The 11853-nt window shown below is 34.5% G+C and overlaps 1 protein-coding gene across 3 annotated transcripts; it reads right to left on the reverse strand.

The window, feature by feature from the left end:
- Positions 1-570: 570 nt before the first annotated feature.
- On the reverse strand, positions 571-7450 carry LOC136275539 (uncharacterized). Of its 3 annotated transcripts, XM_066085033.1 has the most exons (7): positions 6616-7450; positions 5939-6070; positions 5356-5473; positions 5125-5263; positions 4328-4898; positions 3492-3564; positions 3035-3173 (listed from the first exon to the last, which is right to left on the reverse strand). In XM_066085033.1, the coding sequence occupies exons 2-6, from the start codon at positions 6065-6067 to the stop codon at positions 3538-3540; spliced, it is 984 nt and encodes a 327-aa protein (XP_065941105.1). In that variant the 5' UTR covers positions 6068-6070; positions 6616-7450; the 3' UTR covers positions 3035-3173; positions 3492-3537. The 3 variants fall into 3 exon arrangements, 2 of the variants coding, with proteins under 2 accessions (XP_065941104.1, XP_065941105.1); XM_066085032.1 differs by lacking the exons at positions 3492-3564; positions 4328-4898; positions 5125-5263; positions 5356-5473 and adding exons at positions 571-2371; positions 2536-2655 and having other exon boundaries at positions 2880-3173; positions 6616-7448; XR_010714121.1 differs by lacking the exons at positions 5939-6070; positions 6616-7450 and having other exon boundaries at positions 5356-5918.
- Between the last annotated feature and the right edge of the window lie 4403 nt (positions 7451-11853).

Below are 11853 nucleotides of genomic sequence, written 5' to 3' on the forward strand. Positions count from 1 at the left end.
ATAACAAACTACTTCAACACTGTCTACCCAAGCTCTGTGGAAAACTGCACTGAACATTTTAAAACCCCTAAATTGACACAAAGGCAAATCATGAGAGACTCTTTACAAGCTTATGTTTCTATTGATACTTCCAACTCTTTAAGTGAACATTTCATTATGATCATTACAGATGTTTTTGAACATTTACATGAATCGAAGCAAATCCAGGACATATTGAATCTTCCTGAACGTGTGGCCCAAACAGTACTAAATATTAAGCATGCTATTTCTGCTTTGTGATGTGCTTTACAAATCTATCATATGACATGAAACTGTAGGCTCATCGTATTATGAGGATATTGTATAAATACAGAAGTATCAACTATAAAAATACTAGTTACTGTACATTGTTTTATGGTTTTCTTACATGAGGTGCTATGAGCACATTTTACAAGTAAATGAAGGTACCATTACAAGCATGGACACAAACACTGGCACATGACACCATATACATGTGGATACATATGTTCTCAATTAATGATTGCTAGTTATATAGAAATATTCTATTTTAGATCAAAATCACTACAAGTAATTAATCGTGCAATGAAATGTTTTTAGAGGTTGTTGATAAGTCATTTCATAGTATAACAGCCAATTTTTCCATAAATGAAATCTTATACTACACACAATGTTCAACTAAATAGAAGTTTGGTGTTAGTCCACTCTCTCAATAAATACAAAGTGTTAATTAAATTAAGAAATAAGCCAAAATGGTCAACCTCAAAAGTTTCAAATAAGACACCATTTGTATTAATGTAAACGTTATGATGATGTTTCATTGATATTCAAATGAACACAGCTGGACAGCAGGTTTGAATGCATTTTCAAAAAATTCAATTTTCATAAGAAATTTCAAAGAAAATACTTCAAGTTAAGTTATGTACAGGTAAAAAGTGATACATTTTTAAAATACCCACTGTCAAAATGAACTACTTCCCATATTCAAACATCAAAGTATCTTTATGATATATTAACCAAGCCTGGTATTTTGCCTGATCTAACTTTGCATGATATGGAGCTAAAATGTCTGTGAATTTGGTATATTCTCTTCCAATAACAGTTTGTAATGGATGCACGGTTCTGAGCTCCCTTATGACTTTCTCTTCTTCATCCTGTGAAGTCTTGGCTTTGTGGTGTTTTGCTCTAACAATTACATTGCTCGCTGAATCATAAGCATCACAGATAGCAGATATCCCTGATATTGCTTTAGATTTTTTCACCATACTCCATGACTTGTTACTAGGGCCTGAGGTCTGGAACAAAATTTTCAATTTTTTCACAATATGCTCTATTTGGAGGTCAGCAGGAATGCTTGAATCAATTTCCCCCTGTTGTTTACAAACAATCCATAAAAACTGCGATGTGCCTCTTGTAGACTATAAGATGATTGTTGATGACATAAAAATCTCAAACACTCTAAAGCATACTTGCTGTTGTTGCTGGATGTTTTGTAGACAGGCATTAAATATTTCATCAGTGAAATCATACGGTCTCGATCTGGAGTCTTACAAATGTCTAAGAAATCCATGAATAAAAGCCCAAGCTGTAAAACACAGTGTCCATAATGCTTCACTTTGTCATACTCATGATGAGTTGTCTTTTGTTGACAAATTTGATGTATATGCAGTTGTGCAGATGACCCATCAGGTAAATTCACAGTTACTGGAATCACTTGTACACTTGATTCACTTCTGTCAACAATTTGAGTTGCATCTGTATTTTCTGCAAACACATAGGTTCTGACAAAATGTTCCATAACCTCCTGTGCTGATTTATCCCCAATGAGGTTTCTAGTGGGTAAGGACTTTAAGTCTTCCAGTCCGAAGTAATCGCACAATGCCTAAATGATGTAACTGCTTGTGAAGGTGAGGAAGAAGTCTTTGTTGTGGTCATAGTTGTGCTGAACATCCTTTTTTACTGTTCTCCTTCCTATCTTAATGCGAGCAGAATTCATTGTTCCCTTTTCATAGGAATGTTCATTAAACAACACATTGAAAATGAGGGATAAAAGGTTCATTCCAGCATGCCAGAGTTCAAAGGTGATTGGTTGCATGTGCTGTAGACGCTGTTTTTCTGTCAGACAGGCATTCCGGCTTAAGAGAGCACGTAGTCTTTTGGCACCACTAAATCTCTCTCTTGTAAGCTGGTCACCACCAATGTGCACTTTGGCTAGGGGAACTTCTGCTGACTGGTAGATCTCTTCTATGTATTGTTCATAGTGGTCTAGAATTTGAACAACGTCAGCATTTTTCTGTTCATTAAATGGAAGGACTGGCAGGGCAACAACTAAATTCCTCCTCCTCATATCTTCTACACAAGGTCCAGGGAGGACCTGTTAAAGATGAACACTCTATATAAGAATTAGGATAACATTTTAGAAGTCAGATCAATAAAACTATATCCATGTACCATCTGGTGTTCGAGGTATATATATTTCTAGAAATGATAAACCATAAAAGAATTCAATAGGTTGCTTATCATGTGATAATTTAATACCTTCTGTGCTAGTTCAGATAGGAACTCCAACTGAGGTAAATGCTTCACAGCCACTCTACTGACAAGCACAATGTAGTCATTTATAATTCTGCCCTCATCCACATGGGTAGGAAGGAAAGCCTAAAAACCACATATTTCAAATAACAATTATTTGTATATAATATTTTGTTTCATACATGTATCCATATATATTTTGTCCACTAGTTTGTTGTTAATAAAGAGATAATTATTGATACTCATAATAATACAATCAAATTCTGATCAAGATTAATAAATGTACATCTAACAAACCATAAAATAACTTCGATTTAAACTTAATGTATTGTTCATAAAATAGAAGGTACCTCAAGAGGTAGATCTTTGGACAGACACTGGGGAACATCGGACAGTTCAGCAAAGGCCTTTTTCTGGGTTAAAATGGCTGAGGCAAACCAGTTGTACATGGTTCCTTTTGCATTGGACCTCTCGTGTTTAACCCCAACTGAGATGTTTATATTGTCACCTATAAGCCTAAAGGGATTTCCATTCTTCAGCGACTGGATTACAGCATCATAATTATGTTTGCCAATTTCATCCACTAAACGTCCAGCACCTTGAAAACACGTTGTTACCCCAACTACAGCCAGTCGGTCATACACCTGTAAAAAATGCATGTACATGTACTTTCCAAAATTATTTGTTGTTAGGTTGCATACAAACTGTACCAAGTAAGATTGATTTTTAAAAAAAATTGTGAATTATAAGTTACCACTGGTAACCAAAAACTGTTTGATTATTCTCAGATGATTTATTTCATGGTAGTTAGTTTGATAAAATTGTCATTATATATTCATTTCACTGCTATCAAAATAGTACTTGAGGTATTCTTGCAGCAACTGAGTTGTATATTGAGTTATTCAATATTTTAAAGTAAATACCAAAAATTGTGGATTTACATCATAAAGTTCTTATCTCACCTTTCTAGGACTTTCTAGGATGTATCATTGAAAAAACAGTATGTGATCAATCAAACATCTGTAAATTAGTCAACTGAAATAATAACAAAAATGAAAAAAAACAAACAAACAAACAAAAAACACCAAATGAAACAACAAAGGAATAAATTAACCTTAATCAACAAATGTTAAACTACTTTTGATATAAATTTAATCATTATGAGCTGTGTTGATAAAATTTGTGACTAGTTCATAGTTACTCGAATGACAGGGATAATTGAGGTTTATAAATAGTGAATGTTATTTGTATTTATGTTAGTAAATTATATATAGGGTTTAACTGAAGCAACATTACTGTTGTTTTCCTGTACAAATTAGAACCCTTAGTTTTAGTAATGTTGAAGCCATCGTCAATAATATCATATGAAACATATACATGATATATGACAAGTAACTAAAATTAATACAATATAACATATGAATAGAGAACCAATGCAAATCACACAACTATTTAAATTTTACATAACATAATACATGTACATGTATTAAAGAAATATAATGCACAGCACATGTATTTCACAGGGGTGTTTTATAAAATTACAATTCAATTGTACATCCGATAGTTCTTTTATTTTTTGGACAGCTACTCAGAACATTCAATTTCTTTAAGGCTAACAGATAAAATGTCATGTTATAAAAGTATGCTTATAAAATACATGTATATAAAGATATCTTGATGTTAGCAAACCATAACTTGATAAATTATTTTAATCACCAGTGAACTGCACATACCGGTAATACCCATGTGAAATACATGAAAGGTCTTGAATTTAAATGAATTATAGCATTGACCTTACCTTTTCATGGGCATTTGCATCAAGCATAACCACCGACATCAATCTTTTCATTCGTGACAGTTCATGAAAGCGCAAAGACATGAGAATGCTATATACCATGGCTAACTTAGGAACAATGCATTGAATTTTGTTGAGAGTGATTCGGAACAACATGGAGTTTGAAACAACCACAGACAGTAAGCACTGGAAAAGGAAAGGCATTGTTCTAGTGAATTCTTCTACAACATCACCAACCGAAAAGTTCAGAAGTGCACTAAAATCCTTTGGGAAAAGGCAACTGTCAGGTGACCTTCGACATTTAGTGGACACCTGTGTTTGGATTTCCTGCTGAAAAAGCTTTTCCATCAAGCTTTTCAGGTCTGTATGCTGGAAAACAGCTTTGGATATAGCATCTAAATCACCACTTATAACTGCAGTTAAAAGCGCAGACAAACTCTCAGGTGATCCTGATGCCTGTGGAACTTGAAACGTTTCTTTAATTTTTGAAAGAACAGCTTGGGTTCCACTGTCTACTCCTTCCGGAAGACTAATGTCATTGGAATCATAAAGAGGAACTGTACAAGTGTAGGACCTAAAATGGAAAGTATGGTTTAATGCGATTCACTGAATTTTTCATTATTTCCCTTTTATCTTTAAAATATTCTCAATGCAATGGAATGAACAAAATTAAAGTAATGACAGACCAGACTGGGATTTAACCCATGGCCCCTGAACTCCAGCCAAATGAGCTACATATCAGGCCATAGGCAACCAAACTGGTGTGACTGTCACAATTCAACATAAATTAGTAAGTTCACCTTTTCTGCAACAAGGGTATGACTGGTTCTGTCTGTGTTTCTACAGAAACGTGTGTCCAAGATTGATAAGAAACAGTTTCTGATTTGGTCTCGCCAAACAGGGATCTAACTCTTGTATATCTACTCCTACACATTTGCCCTAAAAATATACATACTGGATAGGAGAGAAATCAAACTTTTTAATTAACTCAAAGTTAATATAACATGCACATGCATACAAGTTGTATTTACCTGTACGCGCTGTTCCGCAGTGTTTATTTAACAATATTGCAAAGTTGTTCCAAAAAGAGTTTGCTCCACCACTGGGAACCTCTACCTCTTTCAAATACCTTCTCTTTGACGCTCCAAGCTGTCCGTGTGTTACCAATGGGCAACAATAATATAAATGAAATGACAATAAATCACATTGCAATGACAGACCAGCATATGCAACCTAGCTAAGAATACATTTTTAGTTATGAACTTTTTTATAAATCAAGTTGAAAGTACTCCTAATACCTGTGTTTAATTAAAGAAGAGGTATAATTGACAAGAACAAATAACTTATTTTCAACATTAATGATACACACTAAGATTATTCTTTCTAACTGATACACTGTCAAACATGAAAAAAAATTCAGATATTCAGGAATTTTCCTCATATTTCAATATGATGTATTTTTATATGTTTCAAATTGAATATACATAATTGACCTTTCATTTGTTAAAAGTAAAAGCAATTTCAAATAAGAATTGTTAATTCTAAAACCTGTGTTTGCACTTAATTTACATATATGTACATGTTTAATTTACATAATTAAATATATTTACTCACACAAGCAGGCTGTCTTTTACACTCTTGCAGAGGTGTTTTCCCAGTTGGGGAACTTAATTCCCCACACCTCTTTTTGGAGACATCCGAGACAAGATTGGTAGCAGGAAGGAAGGAAGGAATTCTATCCATTTTCTGAAAAAATTCTCAAAATTTTGAATTGTTTGATGCTTCATTCAATACTTATTTTATATCTCAGTATTTCCACATATAGTTCAATAATACGTTGAATAAAAACAATTACATTATATCAAAATTAAAAAATCGTATAAACAGCAACCAGAAATATATATTGAAAAAGGAGCCCCTGTGACCCCGCCTGGTCTGTGATTGTCAAGGGAAAACTGGGTTAATGTAGGAATAGATAAACAAATCGTGTTGTCGTCGAGGAAATTCGGATACCTATAGGTCGAAACCCGAGGAAACCAGGAAGACCTTACAAATTTAAGCTTGATATTTTGGAATCCTGATACAAATGTTGTCTTTTAATGTTAAAAGGAAAACTAAGACACTCCTGGAAATACACGAACCGGCTAGGATTTGCAGCAGTGCAAAACTTGTTTACAAAATTAGAATGCGTATTAATAACGATTAAACGCCTGTCATGCTCTAAAAATCTATCAGAAGTGAAGAATGAAGTGTGAAAATCATGACAGTCTACATAACAAACATCACTTTACCTCAAAACAACCACACTTTGAATTTTATTTCAAACCGGTTAATCCGACCACAATTCATCGCCATGGGCGCCGCCATTAAACATGGCTGCAGCTGTTACATGACCCCAATCGAAGAACAGGGGATCATGGGACAAGACTACCGTATGCAGTTAAAATCAACAACTTGGCATTTTTTGGGATTTAAATCATAGTAAGGGTAAACAAGAGGCCAATTGGCCTTAACGGTCACCTGAGTAGCATATATCCAATACACAAACTTGTCATGGAGTCTCATATATGCATCTAATTTATTAGGTTTCATACTGGAGTAGAAAAATTATAAATTTGTAATGACAACCACATTTAATTCAAAAAGAACTGTGAAACCTATAATTTTGGTGAAAAACTAAAAGATCTGGTCTACAAAATAATGAATTCAGTTTTCCTTTCAGGTGTGTGGGAGTAAAGAAGATAATTTTTTAACTTTATATGCATTAACATCTATACATCCATTTTGGCCCTGCCCTAGAGTCAAAACCCATACCCCAGGGGACATGAAAATTAAAATTTCAGTAGAGGACTTCCTGGTTAACATAATTATTAGTCGTTTTTTTTTATACAGATGTGTGAGAATAGAGTAAAAGATTTTTAAACATTATATGCATTAACACTTTATTGCCATATTGCCCCCCCCCCCCCCTCATGTCCTGAACCCCTGACCCAGGGGCCATGAATTTCACAATTTAGGTAAAGGAGATTGTGGATATCATAACCATGTATTCAGTTTTTTGCCCACATGTGTGGGAGTAGAGAAGAAGATTTTTAAGATTTAAATCATTTTTACTATATGGCCATATTGGCCCCACCCTATAGCCAGAACCCCTGACCCAGGGGCCATAAATTTCACAATTAAGGTAGAGGGCTTCATGGACATCATAACCATGCATTCAGTTTTTTCCTCACATGTGTGGATGTAGAGAAGAAGATTTTTGAAAATTTGGCTTTTTTTGGCATATTTTCCCCGCCCGTGGCACCCACGGGGTGGTAGAGCCATAAATTTCACAATTTAGATTCTTCTTAACATAGAGATGCTTCACACCAAAAATGGTAACGATTGGCTTGGTAGTTTTCAAGAAGTTAAAAATGTAAAATTGTTAACGCACGACGCACAACGCACGACGACGGACGAAGACCAATTGCAATAGGTCACCTGAGTCACTCAGGTGACCTAAAAACGGAAATGTAGTATTGGAGGGTTAGAAGATTGCCCATAGTTAAAAGTTGAAGCAGGCAAGAGATTAAAGTCATCCGATTTACATCGAAACAAGCAGTCGACTTTCGGACAAATTTTCCCGTATTACTTGCAATAAAACTAGTCCAAAATTCAAAAAAGACTTTGACAGATATCGCAGGTTTAACACGCGAAAATTGTTTCATATTAACGATAGCTGCACATCTACTACTTGTCGGGTTGACATACGAAAAGCAACTAGAATTGTCGATCAGAGCAGACTACAGCAGCTGTAAAGATCGATAGATCTTCAGCTACGTTTCATAAAAATACGGACCGTTTATGTATGCTTATGTACAAATGAATGTCACTAAATCAGTAAATAAAATTACATTATTAAACTTTAAACCAATGGCATATGTGCTGACTTTCTGCTAGGAATAAAACTGTGCATCCATGTGAATATATACCCCCCCCCCCCCCCCCCCCCCCCACAATATACACCACAAAGCTTGGAGATTGGAATAAAAGAGATCTTATGAATTCAAAGTGGTTTTAAGAAATACTTATGTCATTTATTTTGATTTGATAAATTTACATGTATTTTCCTAAATAATGCATTTTCCTCTACAACAAGTCGCTTAGCGGTGCCCTTGCTTGATCTTTTTTTTTTGCTTTAGAAACAATGATTTGAAACTTTTTTTCAGAATTTAATACATTTTCTCTTATTGGTAATACATTTGGTTTCAGTTTAGAATTAATTACATGTGCATATGAACAATTTTGTTTGTCTACCGTTTCTGATATTTGTAGTACACGGCCTCTCTTCAAAAGCAATACGTATCCAATTTTTTCCTTGTATTTTAGTTGCAAGCATTTTTGGAAACCACAATCCGTAGTTACATCATTTTTTCTTCTGATACCTTAAACTCCATCTACATTTAAAAAAACAAAAACAAAAAAAAAACCTATTTTTTGTACTTTTTATTTGTCAGTTTTTGGTATAAATATCTCAGTACTTAATTCAATTTTCCAATATTCAATAGGTCTTCTCGGAGCTTATACAAATTTATCATTTATAATATTATAGTGTGGCTTGCTCAACTTAAGTTGGGGTTTGACAAGTATTGGAAAGTGAATAGGTCTCCCCTCACCATGTTTTGAGTAGTTAAACTCATCCCAGGTGTTTGACACAAAGAGAAATCTATGAAAATCTTATTTATTGAAGAGAACATCTCTGTGGTCACCGTCTGTGCCAAAAAGTTGACGATGGGTAGATAAGGGTATTTCAAAAATAGAAATGGGATCCTGTTCTTCTAGACAGGCGCTGTTGTATTGCAGAAAGAAACTGGTCACTGAAATATCTGATGTTATCTATAGACAAGAGGCTATACCAACTTTATAGTCTTGTAGGATATGGCAGGGGCTGTGGGTCTTAGGTTCCCACGTACACTGAAAAATGGAAAAGCCTTCCCACTCAATCAGGAATTCCTCAGCCTGTAAGATAATAGAGTTTACAATGAATGGTTTTTTCTTTTTTATTCCTGTTTTCTGACATACAGTATATATATTTTTTTAAATCTTAATATTAATAATTATTTTTTATAATGAATTGAGATTTTTGACAGTAAATTATTGAATATGTAGAAATGCATGCACAGAGAAAGAGAAGGGGGATGTCTATGGAACCCCTCCCCCCTCCTTGAAATTAGAAGAGTTAAAAACAAAAGCAAAACAATAAATACTGGGTATTTAAAAGGAGGGATGGCTAGTTTTTATACATGGAGGATAGAAATACTTCACATAAATGAAAAGCTGTTAATTAATAAAACTATAAGTTCGGTGTGTTTGTGGGTTTTTTGTTTTGGGGGATGGGGGTCATCAAAAGCATTGGGAAAAGTCTTATTTATTTACATCTGGCAAATACATGAATCAAATATGTAATAACAAGGGTCGGTGGATTCTCATTCGACCGCAGAATATTAACTGGCAAGATTGGAAATATAGAGCTTACGTCAATTTCACCAGTTACCTTCAAAACAATTAAAATGAGCGGGGAGAAATTGACGCGGACGTCTGAGAAAACATTGGATTGAAACTTTAATTATGGAATCCACCTCAGCGTTTCGTACTTGCTATGCAAGTCAAAGCGATCAAAAACGTTTTATTTAAAGTGATTGCATATTTTTTTCATCCAGGGACGTAGCATCAAGGGGGGATTTTTAAAACAGCAAAGATTTTTGTTAAATTTACATATATAAAAAAATGAATTATCATGGACTTACCCCCTCCCCCCACCCCACTTCTTTGGGAGTATGCCAAAATTGAAATGAAATAACGAATTTCACACAGAAAAAGAATTTATAGGTAGACTTAGTCTCTAAACCCCCCTTCCCGATGAAGATTTTCATGATTTTGGGGGGTTTTTTTGTGTGTTTTTTTGGCTTTTCAAGATTTTTGACAAGAACCCCCCCCCCCCCATTATTTGCAGAAACGATGCTACGTGCCTGTCATCAATAAGTACGTATATAATTGGCAAATGTGAGAGATCCCAATTCGGGAGAGATTATACGCAAGGGAAAGCATTGACCTTTGACTTTAGAGAATCAGTTTTCACAAGTCTGAAATAAAGTAGGGCTATATTGTTGCAATGCGGATCAGTTTAAAAAAAAAGTTCAATGGGACGATGTTTACGAAGTTGAAAGAAAAACCATGCCAGCTTGTATTGTATAATAAACACGGATAAGTCGTTTTAGACACTTCATGTACCTAGTATAAACAATTTAATTAAAGTTGAATGACTGGTCACATTTGAACTCAAGGAGAGAGTAATAAAAATGGGATCTCTACGTACGTTGTACACACGGGTATTTTTTATTGTACACTATACCGTTGAAATCAATTTAATTTTAATGTAGAGAAAGTCCTTGAGTTTCCAAAAAGTTTACAATTATGACTCGCAAGTTGTACATTTTCTTTCATCGAAGGAGTATAATTTATCTTTGTTTTGACAATTTTAGAGGGGCGCGCGCCGGGTGCACCCCCTCTGAATCTGCCACTGGTGTTCGTTATTTATCTAAAAAGTAAAGAACAACTTACGAGATTGAAGAAAATGAAATGGGTATATTAAGCTAGACGACCGAAAGATTTGAGAATATTCATCAATATTGCACAGCTATCTGAAGTTTAAAAAGAATTACATGTATATCGGAATTACAAATACTTTCATATATTCGGTTCTTTATTTATTGATTTACAGTTTCAGTCCAATGTTTTCTCAGACGTCCGCGTCAATTTGTCCCCGCCCATTCCAAATGTTTTGACTGTAACGGGTGAAATGGATGTTAACTGTATTTTTCTATTCTTGCAAGTTTATGTTCAATAAAGGTATATAGGGTATGTTACGTTTAAAGATATTAAAAATAAGAGGCTGCGTGGAATAGAGGGGGTGTAAATAAAAGAAAATAGGTTTTTGATTGTATGATGATATGTACATGTACTAGGCCTGTACATAGTTTTCCCCTCATGCAGTTATATGTATTATATTTTGTTTTGAATCTAGCCGAAAATACTTTATTTTACAAAAAGATCTCTATATACAAGTACCAGACCCCACGCAATTAGCAAGGTCATTGTATTCAGATTAAACAAAATTAAATTGCTCACCTTTTCCAATCTTTCGTACGTGGATTATTCTCTTTATATTGTATGTTCCAGGCAGAACCTGCCGACGGACTTGTCTTCTTTGATTAGCAACAGAAATATTCGTTGTCACTCACTTTTACAAAATCTATTTGCTTTCCTCGGGTTTTGGAAGTCATTTGCAGGGGGAGATAATACAATTCACAAAAGGGGGAGGTAATGCTATTATAAGGGATACGACCCAAAAGTATGAATATTTATTTGTTAATTGTCAATTGTCAGTTGTAAAAGATTAGTGCGAATGTTTCTCGACCTGTTGCAACACTGCTGTTGTCATAGGCAAAACCCCATCGTGAGCCCTGGACCGGTAAATGTCCGAGTAAAAA

This window comes from Magallana gigas, chromosome 5, assembly GCF_963853765.1.
Source record: "Magallana gigas chromosome 5, xbMagGiga1.1, whole genome shotgun sequence".
Classification (NCBI taxonomy): Eukaryota; Metazoa; Mollusca; class Bivalvia; order Ostreida; family Ostreidae; genus Magallana; species Magallana gigas.